Here is a 27,916-nt window from a genome sequence, read left to right as displayed (position 1 = left end):
CGGCTGTTTAAGATTCATTCTTCAAGAACCTTCTTAAGATCTGTGGCTGTCTCAATGTCAGATTGCAACTTATATCCTGGTTGCTTGCCCTTCTTTTTGCCCTCTTGTTTGTTATCATGTTTTTGCTCCTGACTGACTTTTTCCATAACATGCTCGGGAGGTGGCCGATTTGCAACTTTAGGCTGATCCACACTTCTTCTTGTCATTCTTTTAGATGTCCTTGCAATATCTTCATTTCTTTTTCGTTTTTCTTCCACAAGTACATCTGTGTTTTGTACCTTTGCTAAATATGCATCTACTGTTGATTCCCAACCAGTTATGCCATGAATGTCTTGCTCTGCATGAGACATTTCACTATCAGTGACCTTTCTCTTTTCAGCTGTATGTAAAGCATGTCTCCATATTTCAGCCTTTGGACTAGCCATCACTTAGCCATGCATTCTATCCAACTGTAGACTAAAAGTAGAAGCATGTACTGCTACATAAGCATTTCGAACAGCCAAGTCTTCCCACAACTTCTTTCCTTCTTCTGACGACCTTTCACATCGGGTTCACCAATGTCAGAGGGGTTTTTGTCAAAAGATCAAATCCACCAGGGATCAAAAGTAGAAGGAAGTAGAGATAGGAGATGGAAGAGAAGATAGAGAATACCCAAGTGGTAAACACTACAAAGACAAATCGCTGAATTGAATCAATATGTATTGAAAGAACTTGGAATCTTCGCACTACTCAAAAGCAATCTCCAAGCATTAGATCTCTTGGAGCTTCTTCGTAGAACAAAACGTGCATAAAAATTACAGCTCCTTCCCTGCTACTCGGAACCCAAATCTGATGGCTCTGTTGGTACCGAAAGGGAGATAAAACTCTAGGACACTTGGTCACGGATCTCCCAAATCACTCCTTCTTCTTCTTTCAGTTCAATCTACAATTTTCAACCTATTTTCAGTAATCGCGATGCACGTGATTTCATCAATCTATCCCTCTTGTGAAAATCCCCTAATTGGCTGAAAAAGCAACTAGCTTTTTGCATGCCATCCTAATCTAGAAGCTTTTTTTTAACTTTTTTGGATTTTTACAATAAATAATATCAAAAATATTCTAAAATTATCCAAAAATCTAGTATTTTCGGATAATACATGCAACTCACACTAGTACTAATGGCTCAGATCACATTGACTCTCTAGATCAATAAAGAAGTCGGATGATGATGCATTCCATACTTGTGGGAGCTCTCGCTCAACCGCCAAGACCCACGGACCACTTATTGTTTCAAGCGTTCCAAGTAAGCTCTAATGGCTATCTCTCACCTAGCCGATGCGCCGTCGATCCTACGAGTGTAGTGAGCTTACCTTGATACTTGATCGAGTACCCTCCTCTCTCTTGCACTCTGATAGCTCCACGATTCTTGATGCTAGCTCAAGCATCCTCAAGCCTCCTCTATCTCCGAGCTCCATCTTCCATAGACGCGCACGCAAGAGAAGAGGAGAGAAGAGAAGAGAAGAAGAGAAGAGGAGATGGTGAAGAGCTTCACCCTCTTGATCCCTTACTCCCACACACACTCACTCCCTCACATTCTCACACTCCCTCTCTCAAGAGCACACACAAGCAAGAAGGAGAGAACAAGAGAGGAAGAAGAAGACTCATTTTGCCACACACCAAAGAATGAGCTTCTCATTCACTTTTCAACTTTATATACAAAGCCCTAAATCCTTTTTGGGCAGTCATCCCCTTTTCCCTTTTTTTACATGGCCGACTGTAGCCTAGGCCCTTTTTCCCATTTCCCACCATTCTAATTTATCATGTTCCCAACTAATGCGTACACTTTGCATAGGAGCGAGCTTGGCGCTCTTTTATAAGGATTTGGGAGTGCTTTCGTATTTAATGGTGCGCCTTTTACTCTTTTGTCGCCTCGAGCGACACTGAGACTTTTTGAGGGTTATGCCCAAACCCTTAACTTTTCAGGGTCTGGTTACCGGTCAAGGTGCCTTTTTCGCTATTTCCCTTTTTTTCGTTTTCCGCTCCTCTGTGTTGCAGGAAAACACGGTAACATTACCCCCCTCCTAGCCAAGTGCCAATCCCATGGCACTACAATGGGAAGTAGTGGTTAGTTAGGGTTGCTGCGAGGCGGAACTGGTGGGTGGATGACACCTCTTCCAAGGTGGTTGTGTGAATGAGAGTTGATGGAGTTTAGTGGCGATGACCAGGAGAGGTTCCGACGTGCTTTAGGCTCCATGAAGATGCTCGGCATCTTTCACACAATTGTGGCATCCGTTATGTGGCCGGTTGTCCCTTGAGCATTAGAAATGCTTGAAGCAATAAGCAATCCCTTAGGAGGATGGTATTGGAGGGATTTATTCTGGAGAAGCCCCCCCCCAAACTCTGTTTTGACAAAGATATAGTTTGTCTTCGTATTGAAAATCTATGTCGTTGATTTGAAGGTCTTTGTCTTTGAGTTGAAGGTCTTCAGTACGGCATTGAAGATCTTCAACCCTGCATTGAAATTCTTCAGGCTGGTGGAATCAATAAGCGATCCAAAGATCTTGAGGCATTGGGCATGCATCTTTGGAAAATGAGGTTCCAAGATCTATGCCAATGGCAGATCTATCTTGACTTGATTCAATCATGGTAGCCATCAACAGGCAGATGGCTAGATGCTGGCACATGGAAAGAAGTTTTAGTCATTAAAGGATGCCGTGGGTGATCCTCTTCTGCGGAGTAGCCATTTCTTGAAACTCGAACATAACCTGCAAGAAAAGTTGTGCACTCCCTAAGGGGTGTGTCTGTCTCGCCGTGTAGTGTGTGGTGCCCTGGCAGTGGAACTGGGAGATGGGTCTAACCTTGAGTAAGCCCTTGGTAACATTCCACACTTGAGAACCCCGTTCGTGCGTCGTTGGAGGTGTAGTGCAAGTCTTAGGGTGACAGGTCTGGAAGTCTTGTCCTTGATGTGCCCTAAGTGTGAAGTGGGGAGGGGGCTAGGGAAAACCCTAGGTGCATATTGTGGTGCATTTCTCTCTCTTTTTTTAAAAAAAATGATAAATAGGCCTAATTGTCTTCATCGGAATGAGGAGGAGAAGGGGGTCGGATAGATTTGCTCAAAAACAAGCAACTTTGCATGTAATCTTTCAGATTCATGTGGACATAAAGAGAAGTGGTGAAGAGGAAAGGGTGATTGCACCTAGTGAATTGGCTGTCGTTCATATCTTCTAGGAGGGCTAGGCAAAAAGAGAGAAGGAGACTAGCCCTCATCATGAGACGAGCCATGGCACAATTTTCTATAGTGTTAGGATCAAAGAATAGGAGAGATAGGCCGTGCTCTTGTGGAGCTGGGTCTTGCTTAAGAAGTAGCCTAAGTAACCTAAGATAATTACAAGTTGTTACAAAAGCGGGGTCAGGACATGAGGAGAAATCTGCAAGAAAGCGCATCATAGACTCATCTAGGCTTTCGGCGGTAAAAAGAAGGGCATGCTCGAAGGATACTATAGTGGAGTTATAAATAATGGGAAAGTCGTACCGCCCGTAGAGGGTGGCATCAAAATCTACCCCTACCCTTCGAGGGTACGCCATGTAGGTAGGGTTGTTCCGCTCGAATGGCAGGGTGTTACAAAACGCCATCCAGGCGAGCATGCTGATGTTGCATACTCGCCTCCTCCACAGGGGTTGGCTTTTGTAGCCCCGTACAGTGTGTGGGACTCAAAAAATTTATTTTGCCAGTAGTCGGCCGCTTCTGTGCCCCAAGAGGTCGGGGTCTTTTCCCACTCTTCCAGCCATCTTTGCCCCAACCGGCCACCAACCGCGATTACCTCATCCATCACCTTGAGCAGCAGGATCCTCCGCAGACTATTGGGTAGGAGGAAACTAAAGGGGAATGGATCCTTCCCTAGTTCCTATATCTCCCACAACACCAGTTCTGCGTGGAATCCCGCAAGAAGATCATCAGGGCATGGAAGGAGAGGTGCGGATGGTAGCACGACTGGCTTGGCTCTCAGTTTTTTTTTGGCTTCCTCCACCATCTTTTTGCGTCTTTCCCTAGAGGCAGCTTTTGTTTCTGCAGATGGGTACTCTTGTGGTGGCTCTTGAGACTGCGGCGAGGGGGGTTGTGGGACTACATCCTCCTTGAATCAATTCATGTCAATTTCCAATTTTGCTTCTTCCCCCTGCCATTCTGCGAGTGTGCTGCTTCTTTCTCGAATCCAAGGGTGTCGATCTCCTGGGGGATTAGGCCAGCCAGCATTAGGTATTTTCGTTGCTCATCCAAGCTCAGCCTAACCTCCGCAGGTAAGGGTGGCATCTGCAATCCAGCGTGTAGGGCTCTTCGTGCCATGCCGAGATTTCTTTGCATCACCTCCAATGGCTCTTCTTGCGTTGTGTGGGTGGCGTCCAGGATGGTGTCGAGGAAGGCCTTCTATTGAGTGCTGAAGGCCACTTGGGCAGCTTCTGCCTTGATCTCTGCGATGATGATTTTCTCCTTTTCTGCCAGACCAGTGTCTTCACCCTCTTTTCATTGTGCGCAGCCCACTCCTCTGCTCTTTTGTTCATCACCTCCAATCTTTCTCCCTATTTTAGGGTTAGCATCATAAGCTTCTACTCATAGTCTTCCAATTCCCTGACTAGCCTCTCTTGCTCTTCTCTTTCAGAGGTTAGCTGGTTTGTCAGGCGCTCAATTTCCTCCTGTTGTTCCTTCATGCCTTGTTTTCTTTCTTCGTCCCTGGCATTCAGCTCAGCCACAAGTGCATCAATCTGAGCAGATTTTGCAGCAAGCTCCTAGTATTGTACTATTAGGAGCTTGTGCTCTCTTTGCATTTTTACTAGCTCCTGTGTCTCGTTTTCGAGCTGCTCCCTCCAGTGCTCCTCCCTCTCATCCCTAGCCTTCATTTCTTGTCTGAGATCTGCAATCTCCCTCTGTTGCAAGGCTATCATTCTTGTTTTATCCATCTGGAAGGCGGCCACTGATTCCTTCTCAACTGCCAACTCAGCCATGGCTATCTTGCGTTCCTCCTTAGCTTTCTCCAATTGGGAGAGCAGCTCGGCAAGGTATTCGTCATAATTAGCCGATGGCATCATTGTTGTGTGGATGGGCGAGGTTGAGGCTTCGACTTTCTGCTTTTTGGGCTCTTGCCTAGACTCCACATCCGTAGTTGGCCTCTTCTGTCCTGTGGCCGTGGTTTCTGTGCTCTGTCCCTGGCCCATCTCTTTGTTGATGAAATATTGCATCCATGCCACGAAGTTTGACACGTCTGCACTGGTCGGGATGCTGGGGGTGATGGTGGTGGATTCAGCGGAAGGCACCAGGAGGGTAGGAATCGGATGGATCGGGGCCTTGCCCTTGCCCTCGGGGACTGGAGGTGGCACAAACTCTGGCACTTGCGTGCTAGACCCTGGCCCCTCTTCTCTATGCAGGCTCATGCTCCTCAGTTCATCTGCTTGGCTCTGTTGTTCGATGGACCGGTGGGTGGCTTCCGCAAGGTCCTCTTCCTCCTTCCTTCGTAGTTCTTCCTCTTCCTCATGCGCTTTTCTCTTCCTTTCCTCCTCCGCTTTTCTCTGCTCTTCCTTCTTTTTCCCTTTTTGTTCTTTTTCCCTTCTTTTCTTCTCTTCTACTTCTTGTTTCGATGCCTCCTTTGCTTTCTGTAATTCCTCTTTTTCCTTCTCCTCCTCCTATCTCTTTGTCCTCTCTCTCTCCTTTACTTCTTTTAGGGACTCTTTCTTCGCCCTTTCCAAGTCTTCTCTCTCCTTCTTCCTGCCTTCGTCATCCTTCTTCTTCCTCTGCGTCGTCTTCTTCTTGGTTTTCCTGATTGTCTTTTTGCTAATCTGTCCCTCCCCTTCTTCTTCTGTTTCAATTCTGTCAGTGGACCTATCTTTGTCCTGGTGAGGAGGAGACCTCTCTGGCGTTTCTCCTTCTCCCTCTTCCGCCTCCTGTGCTTCCTTTACTGCCTCCTGGATGAGTGCAGTCAAGGCTCCTCCATACCCAATGAAGGAGGCTTTCTTCCTTTCCGTAACTTTAGAAGCCGGAGATTCTCATCCTATTGGTACACTTCTTAGGGCCAGCGCTTTGGCCACCTGATCAATCATTTTCCGCACGTACCCATTCCAATCTACTTCGTCTAGGGTATGGGCTGCTACATTCTCCAGCACGGGTGCACTAATTCGATGCATCAAGGAATTGTAACGCTGGCTGGGGTACCAACTTGGCCTGCAACCTGGCTTCTGTGTCAGGGATGTCCTGGATGCTTATGCTGTTATTTGTGAGCACCTCTTCCTTCTTCATTTTCAGCATGGCATAAACATCCCTTTTTTGTTTCCTTTCTGTCTTTGGTACCAATCCCAAAGCCTTCTTCACCAAGGCAGGATCCAACCGGACTTGTACCTTCTTTGCACCTTCTCCTCTGCCCACTGTTACAATACCACTTTCTTGGTCTGGGTTGTATGTTGTGAGGAACTCCATGCACTTTAGGTGGTCCGGCTCCTACGAGAATTTTTCGATATACTTTGTGAGGTTGCATTGTTCCACCACCCTCCTGACTGCTTCCTCCTTGGCCACCACGACTTCTATGTTGTGGATGGTTCGGAACTTGAGCTGGCTGAAGGCGCGGTTCTCTAGATAGATGCGGTATTGCTCCCTTTCCTCGTCTGTGAACGGGAGTCGATGGGCGCGGTCTTGTTGCGACATTTTATGCTCCTGCCATAATTCGTAACTTTCATTAGTATTTTCCACATATCAATTCGCTGGTTGCGTGAGAATAAAAACTCTTGAATGAATTTCTTAGGAAGCCATTTTTTCATACTATATGCTTATGCTTTTCACTACCTTTACTTTACTGTGTCCCTTTTGATTCATTTCCCATGTGATTCCTTTCATCTTCATCATACCCCCTCCCCTTCCATCTTGAAAAGAATCCTTCCTAGGATTGGGGGTCAAAAGGTTAGGGGCTTTTGGCATGTTGGGGTAGGAGTTACTTGTGAAGGAGCCAAGTGTAAAAATTTGGATCGTATTCCAGTTGAGCGGCGTGGTCCAGATCAAAGGGTCAAATTCCTATGTGTGAGACGTATGTGAGGACATTTGTGAGGAAGTCACTAGAGTCGACCCGACTCATGATGTGGAGCTCTTCCTCTATTAAGAGGCGGTCAAGATAGGGATGCCCCTTGATATGCTCGTCCATGGGTCAGCCCCGAAGAGTGGTTAACACTCTATACGAGGTAGGCGTGACGTAAGTGGGTCATACTCTGTCATTTTGATGGCTCGATGTTGCTCAGCGTTGGTCATTATGCGACATCCGTCAACCTCCCATTGCAACCTAAGAGCATACCACTGCCTGAAGAAAGGTGATCCAGTGTCAGCAAGGTGGGATAACCTTGCAATCTCTTGGTTAGTGATAGCAGAAGTGGTCCATGGATCGTATGACGTGATGAGACGTTTAATGGCTTGCTCTTTGGAGACCTCGCTACCGAGCAACTCAACAGCAGCAGCAGAGCGAGAAGCCTTTGCAAATGGGAATTCAAAATTCTCCCAAGAGCAAGGCATATTGCGCACTTCCGTTGCAAAGGGTTCTTCTAATAGACCCAAGTCCAAGCGGTCGTAGCTGAGGGCTAGCGATATGAAGGTGGCATCGAGTCATTTAATACATTCCACTACGTCATCCCTGGTGTCCTCCGCAAGGTCAGCGGCTAGCGCCAGAAAGGATTTTCGTTCGTAGGAGGGCGTAAGGCCGACAAGTGGTTGAGGTTTGGCAGAACAAGTGTTTTTTACCACGAAGATGGGCGGTTGGAAGCTTCCTTGAGCTTGCGGTTGGGCTGCTTGGAACATGGGTGGATTAGGGTGTCTTAACAGATGGACTGCTATATTCAACTTTGCTTTGGGGAGTCGGATTGACTTAGTCGGGTGATGCCTCCTGTGACAGTGGCTGTTGCTTGGGCCGATAGGTTTGTGTGACTCTCTTGGGCCGAAGCGTAGACGAGTCGGATGGTTGGGGCGCTGGAGAGCGTTGCGGTCTATGGTTTTGAGGCATTGGGAGGCATGGGCTGATTAATCTTGAGGGTGGCGTATGAATAGTATTCTTGGCCGTGGGGACCTTTGGGATCCACAGCCAGGTATTTCCCTCGTAGTAGCCTTGTGCATGCAAGATGGCTTTAGGGACCCATCTTTGCTTGATTATGCGGCGCATTTTGTGACTGCGTCTTGGCCTCCTAGGTTTAGAGTTATGGGTCTTATGAGGATAGGCGCGTCGACTCCTAGGCGGTTGTTGCAGCTATTTAGGCACCCATTGGAAGCGAGGCTGTTGGGTCTTCGCTTTGATCGCTGCGGGCTGCGGTTTATGGAAGTCGGGGAGTGGCAGCCACGTATTACCCCCCTCCTTAGTCTTGCCTACGGACGTTTTGATCGGTGGCTTTGCGGACGGTGATAATGTCGCTGTGACAATACGCACATTGCCTATTGCTAGGTGGATACGCTACGACTCATAATCAATATTGCAGTGAGTCTACTTTTTGAAGGTTCGCCCCAGCAGTGACTCCGTACCTGCGTCTGTGGTGCTTGGCAACATGTAAAAAAGCATTGGAACAGTCTCAGACTCGATAGAAACGGCGACTCTGCACTTGCCGAGAAGTGCGTATGATTGAGCCCCATATGGGTTTAGCTTGGCAGCTGTGGATTGAAGTAGTGGTTTGCCAAGTTGGATCCAATGACTATGGGTTAAGACATTGAAGTCTGCTCCCTCGTTGATCAAGGCGTTGAAAGCGCATGTTTGGTTGGCAGTGATCGTGACACAAAGGTAAGCGGGTTCCAGGGCTTCCTCATCATCTTCGTTGATTTTAGTGATTGTAGCTGCTCATATTTTGACCGATGGTTCTAACATTGGTGGCTCATGCAAGGAATGAGTGGGAGGGAAGCACTTCTTGACACGACTGCCATTGAAGAAGCCTATTCCTTCACCGTCTAGGGTCTCAAGCTCGACATTGCCGGTTCGGCTAATTGCACGAACCTTGAAGGGTCCGAGACCTCTGAATTTCATCTTTTGCTTATGCCCTTTAACTGAGTAAAGGAGCACTAAGTCACCCTGTTCGAATCCGCACTGCTTGACATGCTTGTTGAACCAGCTTTTGCATCGGGCTTTCTCACAAATCAACGCGTGGGTGGCTAGAAGACGAGTTTCTGATAGGCGTTCCAGCTCAACCAGGCATTGCGTCCATGCCTCCTTCCCGTCCCATCGTTCTTGAAGTGCTATTTTCAGGCTAGGAATAAAGAATTCTAACGGTAGAATTTCCTCAGTCCCATAGGTCAGCCTAAAGGGGGTTTGGCCCCGACAGCCGTTTTATAAGCTGTGCAGTAGGCCCATAAGGCTGCCATCAACTTGTTGTCCCAGTCGCTTTGTGAGGCTGAGACTACTTTAGTCAGGACGTTGATAAGAATTTTGTTAGTTGATTCTGCCTAGCCATGGATAGGAGATGTGCTATCACTTTGTTGATGAAGTGAGTGCCTTGGTTGCTAACCAGTTCGATGGGGCAACCGAAGCGCGAGATCACTTGCTCCCATAAGAACTTGGCGATCGTCCTAGCGTCGTTTTTTCGTGTGGCTCTTGCCTCTGTCCATTTCGTGAGGTAATCTGTGGCCACTACGATGTACTTGGCTTGTGAGTACTGCGTCGCAGGACTGATGGGTCCTATGAACTCAATTCTCCATTTTTCGAAGGGTTGGCGAGCAATAATTGGGGTCAACTCCATTTGATCTTTACGAATCGGGACTTTTGTCCGTTGGCACTCGTCACAATGCTTGACGAATCGCTTGGCGTCGCAGAAAAGTGTGGGCCACCATAGTTGAGACTGCAGCACTTTTCGTGTTGTCGTGTCTTTGCTAAAGTGTCCTCCCGCAATGTCATTGTGCGCCTCTGAGAGCACATCATGCATCTCATGCTCACACATGCACCTACGCAGCAATCTGTCTTGCCCTAGCCTATAGAGTTGGCCTGCAATCAGCTGGTAGGGCTGGATCTTCAGGATCAAGTGCCTAAGTCGGGCCTTTTCTATTGGTCGCTCAGGTAGTCCGTGCTCGAGCACTTGGACTATGTCGTCCGCCCAATATGGCGTTAGATCAGCCTTAAATAGATCTCTCTCACTGGACAGGTGGAATAAGTGGGTGTCAGGTAACTCGTCAACGATGCCTTGTCCAGCGACTTCTCCTATGGGTATGCGGGACATGTGATCAGTCATGTAATGTTGTTTTCCCTTTCATATCACCACGGAGAAATCAAACTCTAGGAGCAGAAGGAGCCATCGAGCTATGCACCCTGTAGCACAAGGTTTGTTTACTAAATAGAGCAGGGCTTGATGGTCCACGAAAAAGATGAAGGGTATGGCCAATAGATAATGCCGGAATTTCTTCACAGCGAACACCATGGCTAGTCCCTCCCTTTATGTTGTAGAGTAATTCATTTCCGTCTCAGTGAGTCGTCTGCTAGCAAAGCTCACTGGATAATCTAAGTTGTGCTCACCAGGTTGGCACAACACTGCCCCCACGGCAAACTTAGAAGCATTGATGTGCACGTGGAAGGTAATGGTGCAATCTGGGGCTCGTAGAATTAGTGCTGTTGCTAGAGCCTTTTTCAATTCTTTGTATGCCCATTGGCATGCCTCGGTCCACTCGAAGACAATCAGCAGCTTGTACAATGGTCGGGGATCAGCGCATAGTTGAGTACAAATCGCCAATAGTATCCTGTATGGCCTAAAAAGCATTGAACTCCCTTGTGATTAATTGGGGGTGGAAGGTCAACAATAACACTGACCTTCGAGAAGTCAGTGGCAATGCCGTTCTTCGACACCACGTGTCCTAAGATGTATCCGTGCTTTACCCAAAACTGACACTTCGAGGGGTTCAAGGAGAGACGATATAAGCGGCACCGTTCAAAGACTGCGCGGAGTTTGTGTAAGTGTTCGATCCAGGTCGAATGGACACACAAGTCGTCGACAAAGACCTCTAACTCCTTGCGAAGCATGTCCTTAAAGATGGTGCACATGAGGCATTGGAAAGTGGCGGGGGCATTGGTCAACCCAAAGGGCATGACTATGTATGCAAAGATGGCCCACTCTCAATGGCAAAGGCGGGTGCCTGTCAGTAGGATGCACTTGCACCTGGTTGTACCCTGAAAAGCCATCCAAAAAACTATAGGCTTCCTTGCCTGCCACCCTCTCAAGCATGTGCTCCGTGTACGGCAATGGATAGTTGTCTCTCTTCGTAGCAGCGTTCACCTTCTTGTAATTGACGCACACTTGGATTTTTCCGTTCTTCTTCATCACAATGACTATGGGTGATACCCAGTCCGTGTGCTCAATTTCGTAAATGAATCTAGCTCTCATCAGCTTGTCAATTTCCTCTTTGATAGCATGAGCATATTTTGGATTCATAGGGTACGGTCGCTACTTGACCGGTGTTGCATCCATCGTCATGGGTATGTTGTGAGTCACAACACTCGGATCTACCCCCTGTAGCTCTTCTAAGGACCATGCAAACACGTCTATGTACTCCTGCAAGAGAGCGACAAGACTCAATTCTTCTTTACCAGTCAAGTCATCGGCAATGAACACTGGTCTCGGGGTGTTTCCCCTTCCAGGGCTAGGTCTACCACTTTGACCTTGGCTGGTCCTTTGATTGGTTCGCTCGTCTGCCCTTGACGTTTGGCACCTAACAGAACTACCACCCTATCCCCTTTTTTGAATTTTGTGAAGCATTTAGGGAGATCCTGCGGCTTTCGCTATTCTTCTGATTGTGTATCCCTAGGGTGCTTTGCCTTTTCCTGCCTTAACCGTCTATGCCTCAGGTGGACGGGTAGGTCCCCCTTGGTGCGTCTGGTCGTGGGCGGCCTAGGGATCTTTGGATCACTGTCCGAAGTAACTTTCGATTTAGAGTCAAACCCTCCATCTTCACTAGAAGACTTGGTCTCCCCTGGTGGCCGCAATTCAGATGGTGATTCAGTCCTAAGTATTGGCGTCATTCCTAGCTGGGCTAGGCCTGCTTGCTCAAGGTCTATGGCTCCTATGCATTCCAACCAAGCGCGATCACATTCCATGTGCACGACTTGTCGCTCTATTCTAGGGGTCCGCCTTCCCTGCAGCTTGGCGTCTTCTTGTATCTGCTCAATTTCTCGTCCTTCAGTGTCGTATTCTATGGTATCTATTTCACCCTCGCTCTCTTCGCTGAAGGATTGGCAGTCTTCGTATTTGTCGCTAGAATCCTTGTCATCCGACTGCTCGTCATCTCCTAGGGCTTGGTATGCCTCGTGTCGTTGGTCAGGAACTAGGGCCCAGTTATACATGAGGTTTAAATCGTGCACCCTGGTCCATTGCCACTTGGAATCCTCTAAGAGATCCTGGAGTGGTTTGAGATTTACAGCTGGGTTGCCAGCTAGCTGGTCCGTTAGGTATTCCAGTACCCCCCGGAGTTCCCTTTTGTTGGATGGTGCTTGGAAGGTGACAGGCTCAAGCTTTCCCCGACGGCTTCCTTCCATCATGCAGACTGGTGTAGAGAGTGCTTCGTTGGTCTTGCCGATCGTTTTGATGGCTTGCCCGTACGTCTCATGGTCTGAGAATGGTAGGTCGATTATAGCGAGAACGTGCATCCAATCCCGCTCACCCTCGGGGCATGGGATATACTTGGTCAAGGGCCCATAGGGCTTCTTGACCTGAGTGTTCCCTTTGAGCATAGCAGAGATGGCATCTAGGTCGACTAGAGAGGTCTTCCAAGTGTCCATCTCTATTCTTATGGTGTCTGTTCTATTGCCAAGGAAGATCAAGCTGTTACCCCAATCTTCGATGACTCTAGCGTTGCGCATCCAGGGTCAGCCTAATAGGATATCGTAGTCCACACCCCCTTCATAACTATAAAGTCGACAGAGAACTGGACACCTGCGATCTTCACTGGCCAATTCTTTAGTACCCCGAATGGCTTCACTCTCATGCCATTTGCTAGCGTGACATTAAACCTAGCAGCTTCGACAAGTGGGTTTCCCCAAATCTGAAGCACTGCGTGGCTAAGCACACTAACCCCAGCTCCCGTGTCTACGATTCCCTTTCTTGTTGTGTCACCCAGGGCTAGGACCGGTAGGACCGCGTGCATCTCAGAGCCTTCCCAAAAGGCGTTGATGTGCAAGGATTTAGGCACGGAGTGTAGCGTCAAACTTGGCAATTGTGTTTCTGCGTCCTGGTCTCGAGGGTTTGCAGTGACCTGCTCTTGTGATCCTTCGACCCACTGCTTAAGGTCTTGCCATAGGGTAGGATGCTGCTTAAGCAGATCTCCCAGGCTAAGTGTTACAAGGGTGGTCACTAGCGTGGTCAGGAGATCGTTAGATACTCATCCTTCCCCCAGCCTAGACTATCCGAGCCAATGGCCGCGCGGCTGATCTGCGGCTCTGTCGCGTCTAGGCTTGGTCTTAGCGGCACTGCTTGTGGCACAGGGGTGGTCACTAGCGTGGTCAGGAGATCGTTAGATACTCGTCCTTCCCCCAGCCTAGACTGTCCGGGCCAATGGCTGCAGCTGATCTGCGGCTCTATCGCGTCTAGGCTTGGTCTTAGCGGCATTGCTTGTGGCACAGTTGCTTCTGCCAACTTAGGTTGAGGCGGTGATATTGCTGTGCTTCCACTGGAGAGATCATTGATCTCGTCCTCTATGATGGGCTCAGCGTCTTTGAGGTGCTATTGGGCCTCCTTCACCCATTCCTTCACCTTTTCTATGGCCTCTAACTGTCGCTTCGGATGCGGGTACTCCCCTACCTTAGCGCTTCCCTTTTCGGCCATCTTAGGGGCTGAAGTCTCTGCCTCTACGTCTGAAACCTTCTTTTCCGCAGGTAGGGTCGTAGCACTCTCGGTCTTTAGTGTGACCTTAGCTTCCGATCTCTTCTTTTTTCGCCTGCGACTTTTCTTTCCTATCAAGGTTGCGTCAAGATTGCTAGGTCCTGGTAGAGAGATGCCGGTCTGCTTTGTTTGGGCTCAGATCATAACCCACAATGGAATAGATGTGGCCTCCCCGTCGAGATTTTCGACACCAAATAGCCCCAATGGGACAGATGGCAAGTTGGTTGTGCTAGAGGACGGCTTTCGCTTTGGGCAGTCTATGAAAAGATGGGTGATTCCACACTCTACGCACCTTTGGTCAGCCTTGTCCCTGTTTTGCTGCTCTCTTTCAGGGCAGTGCGATGAGACATGACCAGGGTGTCTGCAAGTCCAACAAGTGACTGGATCTTGCGGGGCTACCCTCCTAGGCCTCTACCTCGCCCTCTTCCTAGTGCCATCACTGGCATGGGTCAATAATCCTTGAGGACCGCGTTGCCCTCGTCGTCATGCGAGACATAAGGGTATATATAAGTCTCTTCATCGTTCGGCTCCTCCACATAGTGTACTGGAGCATCGCTCAGTGGGTGGGTCACGTAAGGACCAGGCGGTCTAGGAATGCCTGTAGGATTTATGTCCATTCTAGGGACGGTTGGTTTCATATCGTTAGGCGCGGGAAGAGCCAATGGGGCTTCCCTTCCGAAGAATGGCTGCGGCCTGTTCACTAGGTAAGGCTGGCCATAGGATTGCGAGTATGGAAGTTTTCTTGGTTATCTACAATGTGTGACATCATGGCCGAACCTACCGCAGTTAGCGCAAGGTCTTGACCTAGAGTCTTGACACTAGGCCGGCAAGTGGTTTCCGCCACAATACACGCATTGGACGTGCAGGCGCGTTGGTCATCTCAACATGTCTTGTAACTTGGCTAATTCCATCTTGACCTCAACCAAGCCTTGATCTGTCTCGGTGGCCTTCCCCTTATCTTGGGATGATGGGATGGACCGCTCACTAGAGGCTAACGTTCTCTCTGAGCTTCACAAGTTGGGTTCTTCTAGATTTGAGCTCCTAGAGCTCCGCTCTTTCAGCTGGTCGTCGACTCTAATGGCTTCCTCAAACACTCTAGCCACCACGTCCCGCTGCAAGCTTGAAATGCTTGCCAAAGCCTTATATAACTCCTCGTCTCGAATTCCGCTGATGAATACAGTCGAAACTACTCTGTCAGTCAGTCGCTCGCCTAGAGGGATTCTCTTAAAGAGACTCCTCACATGGGTCACGTAGTCGCTGATGTCATCCTTCTCTTTCTGCTTGGCGTTCATCAAGTGTATTAGCAGGTTATCGGAGTATCCGGGCTCGGCGAATCTCTTGATGAAGAGATCCTTGAGATTATTGAAGTTGGCTCGTTCTACGACATCCAAGCTTGTATACCACGTCCTACCCTTGTCACCTAGGCAAAGCCCGAATGCTTGCGAACGTTGAGTCTGGTCGTTGAGGCCGTTGGCTTTGCAGACTTGCTCAAACTGCTCAACAAATCTGTATGGATCGTCATGCGGTTGGTACTTATCGAGTTGCTTGGCAACAATCGGTATTTTGGCCTAGCTTTTTGGGCCTTGGTTTGCCCCTAATACTGCAAGCAGAGACGTCACTAGTGCGGTGGCACTCTGCTCTACTGCGGTGTTATCGAGCAGCCGTTTCATAAGGAGCTCACTCAATGTCAAGTCTCCCTCTAGTGCTCTCTCATGGTCCGTTCGATTTCGGCCAGCCAAGTTCAGCACTCATTGCACCTCATGCAACTTCATGCTTTGCCTTTGACTCCTAGCCTGTTGATCCCTATTATAATCAGCCATTCCCTGCAATGCCTTGCGGGCTAGCCTTCTCTCCTCCTCTAGGTCTGCAATGATTGCATCTGCTGTCCTGCCGCAGTGCTCGTACCGGGCATGCGCGTCGTAACTGCTCACCAGCTGCTGGATAGCATCTGGGAATACACTCAAATCGAGCTCCTCATTAGACCGATGGTCTAATCTTTCTTCCGTCATGGTCAAATTCTTGCACTCCCCTATGCTGTCGATCAAGTTGAATAGTCTTGACAGATCTTCGTCGTTGGCGTTCCTTGCTTGGTCCTACTCTGTGCTTGATTGTTTGTCTATATCTTGGGTCCTCTCCTATTGGTGGGTTCCTTGAGTGTTTTATCTGAGTGAGTCCCTTTGGTTATTGAATACAGACCTCAATTTAGGGTCACTCGGTGAGTGTGTCGTTCCTCGTGCACTTGTCCCCAATCAGGCTTTCAGCTTTCTTAAGTGTACTTCAAGTGTAAAAATTCCATGTGAGTGCAGTGACCAATTCCTCAGCATCCTACCCACCATCGCTTGTTTCGAGCCTGATAGGCTTATAGGTCCATTTTCTAGCCGTTTAGTCACGGTTTAGGGTTTCCTTGTATGTTTCCTTGTTCGCTTTCGGTCAATCAGGTTTTACAGTTCAGCGACTCGCGTCCAAGTCCTTGGGTCCCGCAACTGTCCCCTTCTAGCCGCTAAGCGGCTGCGCACTACAATTTCTCTTGTCACGTGTGCTAGAATCCAGTTCTGAGCACCCGAAGGGTTTCAATAGTTTGCGCTAATGCGTATTTTCCGGGTCAGGTCAAATTTACGACAGATTTGACAAAAAGTTGCACTCGAACCAACTGATCCGAATTGCAGGGTCCGAGTAGGTCACTCGGACAGGCCGAGGCACAGGGTCGAGGGTCGAATTTCCAGATTTGACTCGGACGATTTTGATTCGGACGGGTCGAATGGCGAATTCGGACAGGGTAATTCGGACGGGCCGAACGGCGCTTGGCCGAGGGCCGAATCCCGGGTGTGGCCGAGGGGGGCTGAATTTGAGACTCGAACGAGTCGCTCGAATGGGCCGAGGCCGGATGTGCCATGTGGCAAAGAGCTTTGACTCGGACGACCGAGTGGGTTGACTCGGACAGTTGCTCGGGCCGAGGGCCGACTAGGGTTTGGCCACGTGAGCCGAGTGACAAGGGCCGAGGGCTGATTCTGGGACTCGGCCCAGGAGAGGCCACTCGGACGGGCCGAATGTGGCGCACATAACCCACGCAAACGCGATTTATTCGTTTTACCAAATTTAGACCGGCGCCATGGTCATTCACTTCCAGATCCTATCTAGGGAAGTAGATGGAGAGGTTTGTATACCTGAACGGGCCGGTGGGTGCGTCGGTGATCCGATCGAATCAACATGGGCTGGAGCTCTCTCTCTCTCTCTCTCTCTCTCTCTCTCTCTCTCTCTCTCTCTCTCTCTCTCTCTCTCTCTCTCTCTCTCTCTCTCTCTCTCTCTCTCTCTCTCTCTCTCTCTCTCTCTCTCTCTCTCTCTCTCCTCACTGAAATGGCACAAATGAGCTCTCTTTTGGCCTCCTGGCTCTTATATGCCTTCCCAAATGTGGCGTTGACGTCCCCAATCATTCACTTGCCGATCTTAGGCATCATTAGCGAGCATTTTACACATTTTGCACGATTTTTTCCCTATTTTGCCCTGTTTTGAAACAGTGAACCCTACCCTTTTCCGGTTCGATTTCCTAACTCTAACCTACGCTAAATGCAACAAAGATCGAAGGCAAAAACCTGAATTAGATTCTCCATTCTTTCCCATCATCAAACAACCAAAATTTCCCAAAATACTTACTTGTTTTGAAGATTAAAAACACCCAAACTTCCTACCTATCTCAAGCTCCGTTTCAAGGATGAGTACCCTACTTCGACACTCGATATGAGGCACGCAAGTGCTCAAGCTTGAATCCGTTGGTCCCGGCAACGAAACCAAAATGTGGGAGCTCTCGCTCAACTGCCAAGACCCACTGACTGCTTATTGTTTCAAGTGTTCCAAGCGAGCTCTAATGGCTATCTCTCACCTAGCCGACGCGCCGTCGATCCTACGAGTGTAGTGAGTTTACCTTGATACTTGATCGAGTACCCTCCTCTCTCTTGCACCCCGGTAGCTCCACAATTCTTGATGCTAGCTCAAGCATCCTCAAGCCTCCTCCATCTCCGAGCTCCATCCTCCATAGCTGCGCGCGCAAGAGAAGAGGAGATAAGAGAAGAGAAGAAGAGAAGAGGAGATGGTGAAGAGCTTCACCCTCTTGATCCCTCACTCCCACACACACTCACTCCCTCACATTATCACACTCCCTCTCTCAAGAGCACACACAAGCAAGAAGGAGAGAATAAGAGAGGAAGAAGAAGACTATTTTTGCCACACACCAAAGAATGAGCTTCGCATTCACTTTTCAACTTTATATACAAAGCCCTAAATCCTTTTTGGGCTGTCATCCCCTTTTCCCTTTTTTTACATGGCCGGTCGTAGCCTAGGCCCTTTTTTCCATTTCCCACCATTCTAATTTATCTTGTTCCCAACTAATGCGTACACTTTGCACAGGAGCGAGCCTGGCGCTCTTTTATAAGGATTTGGGAGCCTTCCGTATTTAATGGTACGCCTTTTACTCTTTTGTCACCTCGAGTGACACTGAGACTTTCTAAGGGTTGTGCCCGAACCCTTAAATTTTTCAGGGTCTGGTTACCGGTCAAGGTACCTTTTTCGCTATTTTCCTTTTTTCCATTTTCCGCTCCTCTGTCTTGCGGGAAAACACAGTAACAATACTTTTTCACGCTGTGTCCTCATAACGTCACGACACCTGTCTAAGAAAAAAAAGAGCCGAAAACCCGAGCGTGGCATTTGCCACAAACGTTTTCGAGAGGGTGTGAAAGAGAGAGCAAGAGAGATCGTTGCCTTGAGAGGGAGAGGGAGAGGAAGAGGGAAAGAGAGAGAAGGAGAGGTCCTCACATTGCTACTATTGTTGTCACATGTACGCGAAGAAGAGGGAGAAATGCACAAGGGAGAAAGAAGGGACATCATGAAGAGCAGGCAGAAAAGGATTCATCCTCGATCATTTGTGATAGGTAACAAAGAATGAGAGAAAGAGAGAAAGAGAGAAACAAAATATGAAGCAAGGGAGAGGAAGAGAGAAACGAGATATAAAGGAAGAGAGAGAAAGAGAGAGAGAGAGAGAGAGAGAGAGAGAGAGAGAGAGAGAGAGAGAAAGGAGGGAAGGGGAAAAGGGTAACAAAGAGAGAGAGGAAGAGAGATATGCGATATAAAGGGAGGGAGAGAGGAGAATGAGTGAGAGAAACAACAAAGGGGGAGAGAAACAAAGAGAGAGGCAACAAAGAAAAAGAAAGAGAGGGGGAAGAGAAAGAGAAATGGAGAGTAAAGGAAGAGGTGGAAAAAAAGGGTGAGGTAAAGAGAGGAATGAGAGCGAAAAGAAAAGAGAGAGAGAGGGAGAAAAATGAATAGAAATAGGGAGAAAAAGAGAGATAGAGAGATTAATAAATAGAGAGAGATATAGAAACGAAAACAATGAGAGAATTAAAGAGAATGGAATGATAGAAAAATAAAGGGAGATGGAAAAGAGAGACATAAAGAAAGGTGGAGAGAGAGGATCTTTCAATGTCCTTGTTTTATAAGTTTTTTATTTTCTATCTTTGATGTTGATTCTAACGAGATCCCTTGAGTAAGAGTGGAGAGGAAAAGAGAGAAAGAAATAGAGAGAAGAAGGGAGGGAAAGAAAAAGAGAGAAGAACTAAGCGTGGGAGAAAAGATGGGGGAGAGAAAGAAACATCGAGATAGAGAGAAACAAAGAAGGATGAAGGGATGCAAATAAAGAGAGAGAGAGAGAGAGAGAGAGAGGGGAGGTGGGGAGAGTAACAAAGAAGAATGGAGGCAAATAAAAAAAGGAAAAGAGAGAGAGAAAGAGGGGTGGGGAGAGAAATAGAGAGGGGGATAGATAAAAACAGAGACATAGAGAGAAAAGAAATGGACAAAGAGAGATGGATGGAGGCAAATAAATAAAGGGAAAGGGAGAGAAAGAGGAGTAGAGATTAAAATGGAGGAAGATTACTAATGAGGGGAACAAAGATCTATCGTTTGTCATAACATAGACTAAATGAAAAATGATGATGGTTGTGATATCCAAGATTGCAAGGCGTATCTTAATCAATGTGTCCCGTGTCCTTACACTCAATGCAAACTAGCAATTAAACAAAAGTGTTATTTATCCATAGAATACGTACGATTCTTTGGAGAGTTTCAATCGGAGATCATTAACCAAGAGATCTCAGACTTTGAGAAAATAGTAAGAAAAGTGTGTATCAATCATGCTTTACATTCACAAAGTAATTGAATATCATATACAAAAATATTAGATGTGCCCATGAAATTTGTACAGAGAGGTGAGGCTTCATCCCAAGGAATGCACCTATTGTGGCCCATTAGAAGAGTTCGTGGACGTGCAATGGATGGAATGCATGAGCCAATACACCAATTGGAGGGCATGCCACAGACTATACCCTTGATACCAGAGGAGACAATGGACCTTTCAGACCTTCCTCCGATCTTGGAGCCTGAGATGGATGCAATTTTCAATGCATTAATGCCCATGGATATCGAGTCATCTAATCCATTGAGAGAAAATGCATCCATACCACTATATGATGGCTTTCGAGTATCTCCCTTGAAAACACTTCTTGCACTCCTAAGTTTGCAGGCAAAGTACGGGTGGAATGATGTGAGTGTAACTGAGTTGTTCAGGTACATTCTATGCTCCGTTGATTTTTTTGACTCTATTATAAAATAAAAAACACTTCTTATGCTCTTAAGGCATCTTTTGATTTTTTTTAAGGTTACTAAAGTATTATATATTACCACCCAGAAACACAATGCTTAAGTCCCGTAATGATGCACAATTGGTATTATGAAAGCTTGGCATGGACTACAACAGCATCCATGCATGTGTCAACGATTGTGTGTTGTTTCGAGGAGACTACAGGACTATGGAGACATGTCCAAAGTGTGGTGCTCATAGGTATCAACAGGATTTACAATGGTAAACTATCTCTCAGAAGATTCTCAAACACTTTTCACTTATATCGCGTATACGTCACATGTTTCATATGTCAGCCATGGCGAGCTTGACAAGGTGGCATACATAGAATAGATCCACAAATGGATCCCAATGAATATTACATATTCATGCACATGGAGCCACATTGACTCCACCTTTCCAGGCTTTGCATGAGAGCCAATGAATCTTCGGCTTAATCTTGCTATGGATGGCATAAATCCATTTGGTCTCTACTCAACTTCTTACAATATGTGGCATGTAGTCCTTGTTAACTACAACATCTTGCCATGGCTTTCTACTACAAAGAACTGACACCTGATCCTTAGCTTGCTCATTCATAGGTGCTACAAAGTCAAGAACATGGATGTCTACCTCCGTCCATTAGTTAATGAGCTTAAGATTTTGTGGGAGGGAGTCGATGTGGAAGATATAAGCAAGCATGATGATCTACAGTCCACTAATAGATAAGACATTCTCATGTGGACCATGCATGACTTTCTGGGATTCGAGGGAAGTGCTTAAGTAAGTGGGCTTCCGTTCTTGTTGATAATATCTAACATAGCTCGTTTAAGTTTGTGTTGACTAGATAGGGGTGTTATGATAGGTCTGGTTACATCAAGTTATCATGCATGTCCATTGTATGGGCCACAGTTACAAAGATCACAAACCATGAAGAAAATGGTATATCAAGGATACACCACTTTCTTGCTAAAGGGTCATGAACTGAGGGAAGGTTTTCTTAGATTATCTCCAGTACGAATGAATAACCAAAGTTGGGACGACGAGTTGAAAATGGTCCACAAGGAGTCACATCCAAGTGGAATGTGATGGTTCTTCATTTTCTACGAGTTGCCATATTGGACCCAATTATAGATCAAGCATTTGTTGGATCCCATGCATATTTTCAAGAGTGTGGGTAGCTTATTATGGGATCACATCACAAGAAAGAGAAACATTATAGGGACAAGAATGGATTTGAAGGAGGTAGGCAAGATTGAGGTACTTTGGCTACAATCAACGAGCACTGATGGTCGCTTGCAACTACCTTATAATCCTTGGGTCCTATCTACTAAAGAAGAGTGCATTGTGAAGTAAATTATCCCTTGCATAGTTGCTATTTAACCATTCAAATCCTGAAATGTGACTTGACCTTTTCCACAATGGATATGAGCATCATTAGGAATCAGCCAATCCATTCCTAGTAAACATTCATAGGCTCCTATGTTCATTACTTTGAACCTCATACTTGAAAGGTTTTCTCCTAGGTTAAACTCTACCTTGGCAGTTTGCTGTGTAGAAAGTACTTCCTTCCCATTTGCTAATTCCACAAGTAGCTTTGATGCATTTACTGTATCTATTCCTATCTTCTTAGCACACTTGGGTGAAATAAATGAGTGTGTACCTCCACAGGCAATCAAAACTTTAAATGATTTACCTTGGTGACTAGCCAGTGTCCTGTATTACCGAATATTGACAATTTGGTCCTTTCCTATGGAATGCAGCATGAACAGTTGCTCTTTCAATATCTTCTTCCAAAGTAGGGTCTTCCTCCTTATTAGTCTCTTTTAGGGTAATATTTGATGTTCTTCCTCTCTCCATAGCTACATCCATACCCCAATGGGTATAATGTGTTTACTCAGGTTTGCTTTCTTTAAGACAACCAACTATCAAGGTTGAAATCCCATGATTGGCATAAGATATGCCATGTTTATCTTGATCTTGGTTGCAAGTAGCCTCAATATTTTGCTATTTAGTTTCTACCCGATATTCATAATGCTTCTCCATTTGTGACAATTTTTATACTACCGATCACAATTGCGAGGTGCCTCACTCCAAAAATACGTGAGGTGATTCACAGGTTGTTGAATTTAGTGCAATGGATCTCACAAAAGGAGATTGAGACATCATCTATTGAATCTACAAGGTGGGAAACGATAGAGATTGTCTGTCTCTTTGAGAATTACGTATCCACGAGCATACTCACGATACAAACTCACCTCTTGGTGCATCTCATAGATGAAGTGGAGATTACTGGACATGTCCATACATGATGGATGTTCTTCTTGGAGCGCTTCATGAAAACCCTGAAGGGTTTTATGTGACAATAAGCTTGACAGCCAGGAGGTAGCATAGCTGAAGGTTGGCTAGTATTAGAGACATTAGTGCATATTTTAGAGTGACTACCAATGGTGGATTCAGACAACAGTATGTTATGGTCGCTGAAGGACAATGATAGAGTAATCGGAGATGTGGTGGTTAAAAATGGAGTAGAAAAAGGATGAATACTGCCATGGAGAAGAAAGTGAATCATTTTTGCATGTTGCTTCATGCATCCATGGAGAAGTGACTCGCTAGGTACGAGTAGACTAGAAAAGACTGAGAAGAAGCACAATCGGAATTTCGATGCAGTACATGCCATCGACCAATTCAATATCTTGAGAGCATGGAGGATATGCCATGGTTTATGTCTATGTGGTGGTTACATGGAGCTTTCATTGCAGCTTCTTGTGAAGGGATAGAGGTCTCTACCAAGAAGAGTGGAAAATTCTCGAGGGGATGTAGTCCGAAGGTGACTGTATGCGTTATTTGCTATCATATCTAGATTTTATGAGCGACAACTAATCTAACTGTTTCAATATATAATATAAAATCTACAATGTGGCATGGTTGCACGGGTGATATTTTTGTATTAATAAGCACATTGACAAAATGCACTCTGCAATGGATTATGGTGTCATGGTAAAGTTCGAGTAAGAGAGACAACGTCGAGCCATGGATACAAACACTATGGTAGATGAGATGGAGTATTTTGGAAACTTACAAAATGTAATCTCAGTGGATTACCATAGTTTCTCCGTGATCATATTCAATGTACAATGGTTTAAAGTGGTATTGGAAGAAGCTAAGACAACCATTCATCGAGGTCCATCTAGATTTCTGAAAATAGATTCCAAGAAAAGATGGACGAATTTGCGCAACACGTTTGTCCTACCAGGTCATTGTGAATAGGTGCATGACCTATTTTTTTAATTTTTTCATGACATGAATAATCACAAATGTTGATTCACTCTTATATGTGATATTGAATAGGTAATCTTCTATCTAAATCACTGACAACCTCGATAGTGGTATGCCGTGACGTTAAATCGTCAGAGTGCACGAGTATATGATAAAAGCAATGTTTTCAGCATAGATGAGGAGAGTATACATGTGGAGGGATCGATAACTACAGTGGGTGGAGGGCGAAGAGAGCTTGGAGTGTGTAGAGAAGACAAGCATGGGTAACATAGACGAAGAGACAAGAGGCCAAGAATTTTTTAGAATGAAGTGGACTCCTCTTTCTATGGTGACCTATCTATAGACCTTCCAGTGTACGCCGAGTTGTGCCAAGAGATTGACATGGGGCCATAGACCGGGTCATATTTGTATCCGCTTGCTCAATTCGTTGATGATTTGCTTTTAAGGGTACTTTAGTATATATATTATAATTAGCATCCTTTTTTCAAAGTTATATTGTCGTGGTTTATCTAAATCCTTATATTGAATATGCTAACATCATATTATGTCTGTGCAGGTTACCTTTGACGATACCCAAAGACCAAGATGAGTTGAGGGATGAGCGATAAGGAGTTGCAGGAGATATTCACACATATGTCTCTAGATCAAATGGCCTGATTTAGAGATATGGAGGACCAGAAGCTATCACATAGACATCATCATGCCGTTATGTAAGGTCTGCTCCGACATGCTTTGATGGTTCACAATGTCTAGTATAGACGAGGTCAATGCTCTAGACTAGCCCCGAATGGAGGGAGTGGTTCTGGGAGATGCTACAGAGATGTGGATGGTGTGATCCCGCAGTTGGTTCCAAAGAGGGTTGTTACTCATCGCTCTCATGTCGGTTCCGGAGAGAATGGCTCAAGTGGGCGTTATGGAGACACCGATGTAGTGTCTCCATCTCGTCGATCTAGCGGATACTTGTCACCTTCAGGATTTGTCATGCCTATAGGGACATCTACTCCCATGACTCCAGGTTGCACTCAGCCGTCTGCAACAACTAGCACCCCTATAGATGCTACTACAAGAGATACTATCCCCGTAGGTATGCAAGACATACAGGGATCTCTTGGTTATGCCCACAAGCGTGGTCGTAGGTGGGAGAGGACACACCTTAGACATACCCTAGTAGGGTACGAAAACCTAGTAGATGACAGGACATGTGTTGTAATCATGAATTATGAGAGGAGGGTGATGTCTCGCATGAGGGAGTTGTGCCAACAAGTATTTAAGTATAATGTTCTTGACCATTGGAAGAATATACTTGAGGGGACCAAGGACTATGTAGTGGCTTCTTTGCATGAGGATTTTTCAATATCTACGATGGCAGAGAGGTTTTGCACTGGGTGGATGATGAAGTGTATGCATACATATATGTCGCGTAAACGATCAGGCAAACGCAAGGTAATCAAGAGTGGCGCCTCTCAAAGCTCAAGTAACTAATGCAAAGGATTGGCAAAGACTCAAGAAGGAGGCCACTAATTCTCCAAGACAATAGCGACAAAAGTAGCAACGGGAGGCAAGGAGGGCAAGATTGAAGATAGAGGTCGTGCATCATCTAGGGAGTGACAGCAGCCAACACGACTTATTTGGAGGACTTTATAAGTTTTCTTTTGGTTCTTTCCGCTTTCTTATTTGGAATATCACTTGTACTAACAATCGTGTTTCTAACAATGCTATTCTATTTTCTTTGCAATACTCCATCACAAATCCCAATCCCATAGGTTTGGAGACTCAATATACAGAGAGATACGGTCTCACTGCACTTATCGATAGATTGTACGTACGCGGTAGCCCAGTAAGTTAATCCTCTTTCTTGTCGATAGTCACTAGTTTCTTTTATGATGCATTATGTATAGTGGACTAATTTTTAGTTGTTCATTTTGCAGAGTCCATTCGATGTTCCTTTGCATCGAGAAGAGCTTTCAGATGGTGAGGATCTGTAGCACGCACTTGAATTCGTGAAGCGCACATCATTTTCTTTTTTGGTCCTGTGATATGTGCATGTCTCTTCCATGTATCATTCCTTTGATATACTTATCATACTTTGTATACAATCACACTTTATGATATTTATAAATAAATTTTCATGTTTGTTTTGGCTCTTCTCTCCATGGTTCCATATAATTTCATGAATTGTCATCACTAGTCTTGTACTTATTTTATGAGCTATCAATCTTGTGGTTTTAATAGTTTTTATGCTTGTCTTGATGACGATTATGTATCCAATATGTAATTACTTTGCAGAATATTATACAGCATAAGGTGCCCTGCCACAAAAAAAAAGTCTCAACCATCGCTATTTGCATCGCTAATTTACTGCACGTATCGCTATTTATATCATAGAGATTGTCGCTATTTAGCAACGCAAATAGCAATGTCTCTACAACAAATTTATAAAGACACATACCGATGCTTTTAGTGACTATGGGGGTAAAATTTTTTATGAACATTTGTGTCGCTTTGAACGTCGGTAGTATGAGGCATGTATCTTGTAGTGTGATCCATCAAACACAAAAGGCTTTGAGCTCTGAGTTTGAAATAATAGACTTAGGCTTGTTGCAATATTCTTTGGAGATTGAAGTCTGGGCAAAAGCTTCATCTCTCAAGAGAAATATACATGGGAGATCTTAAAAGCATTTGGCATGACCAAACAAGTGTAAGGAGATAGCTACACCTATAGAGGTCAATGTGTAAAGTTGTACATTGAGGATACATCAGCACTAGCAAGCATTGGGAGTGTAACACCAAGCCAGATATCAATTTTGTTGTTGGGATTTTGAGCATGTTCTCAAACAAACCCCAAGAAAGTCATTGAAAAGCTAGGATGCGGGTGCTCATATACTTGAAGGGAACTCTTGACTATGGTATCACATACGGTTCCAAAAGTGCTCTTATAGGGAGCTCTAACTCAGATTGGACAACTGACAGTGATTCCAGGAAATCAATTTTTGGGTATATTGTCTCTTTAGGTTCAAGAATCTTCTCTAGGATCAATAAGAAGCAACCAACTATGGCATTGTCTTCTACTAAAGTAGAGTACAAGGCAACTTGCTTTGCTACATGTGAAGTAGTATGGTTAATGAGGATCCTATTTCATATGGGAGTATAGGATGAAGATCCAATAGTGCTAAGATGTGACAACCAAAGTTGCATCACCACTACCAAAAATCTAGTTGTTCATGCACGCACCAAATACATCGAGATCCAAGATCACTGTGTATAACTTGATCAAGGATGGTAGGGATGGTAGAGCTAGTCTACTATCCAACGAAGGAGAATGGAGCAAATATCTTCACCAAAGCTCTTACAATGGTCTCCTTCGAATTCATCTTTAGAGACTTGGTATTAGGTCGAAAATGTAGTTCACTTGCGGTGTTACACGAGAGGTGATCGAGAGCAAGCCTCACTCACAACCTGATAACGAGATGTTACGGAGTGCCGGTGATAACGTAGGGGTTGTTTGGAAAAAAATTTAAGTGAATAAACATGTAGGAGTTGCACTTGCACAGACCTTAGGGTATCCCAAACATGGCCAATTGGACATCAAATCCTTGGAAATGTGTACATGAGTACCCAATGTGAAACTCTACGAAGGATTTGATGTCCAATTGGCCATGTTTGGGATACCCTAAGTGCAACTCCTACATGTTTACCCACTTAAATTTTTTTCCAAACAACCCAGGTCATGTTTCTTTCATTATCCCATGATCGTGTTATTTGGACATGTATTCTCACCCAAGTTCACTATCAAGGTGTCTCAACATTACCCATAAACATAGCTATATCTATAGTAATGTGATGACACACAATACCTCTTGTAGCTCGAAATCAACAATAAAACTCAATTCGATAGAACATCACACACACCTTATGTAATGTTCAATGACAACCAATTGTAAAATTCTCATACCTTAATAAATCTTGAGCCAACACTCAGCACTTCAGTTTCAAATTCTCCAACTTCCCAATTGGCACGACAAGAGTCCACACTCTTGCATGTGACCCTCTACTCTTCCTCACTCAAATTACAAGAATTTTATGAGGAATAGGGCAAGATAAGACCTCTCACATCTTCCTTTTATAGTTTTTCATCTACTCACGTTG

General features: G+C 45.7%; 1 protein-coding gene across 1 annotated transcript in view; it reads left to right on the top strand.

Annotated features, from left to right (window-relative positions):
* LOC148040285 (uncharacterized) overlaps window positions 1-25,829 on the top strand; it is a 58,074-nt gene extending 32,245 nt beyond the window's left edge. Inside the window, exons 2-4 of the mRNA XM_087666448.1 lie at window positions 18,669-18,752; window positions 24,327-25,607; window positions 25,699-25,829. Coding sequence (XP_087522574.1) covers window positions 18,669-18,752; window positions 24,327-24,378 — 136 coding nt within the window. The 3' untranslated portion in view covers window positions 24,379-25,607; window positions 25,699-25,829. The remainder of the gene's footprint in view (window positions 1-18,668; window positions 18,753-24,326; window positions 25,608-25,698) is intronic.
* Window positions 25,830-27,916: the final 2,087 nt, after the last annotated feature.

The sequence above is a fragment of the Lygodium microphyllum genome, chromosome 2 (genome assembly GCF_053477565.2).
Source record: "Lygodium microphyllum isolate KBCC chromosome 2, Lygodium_microphyllum_v1.1.10, whole genome shotgun sequence".
In the NCBI taxonomy this organism is placed as follows: Eukaryota; Viridiplantae; Streptophyta; class Polypodiopsida; order Schizaeales; family Lygodiaceae; genus Lygodium; species Lygodium microphyllum.
The sequence above is the reverse complement of the archived record's forward strand: the minus strand, read 5'-3'. Positions and strand labels throughout refer to the sequence as shown.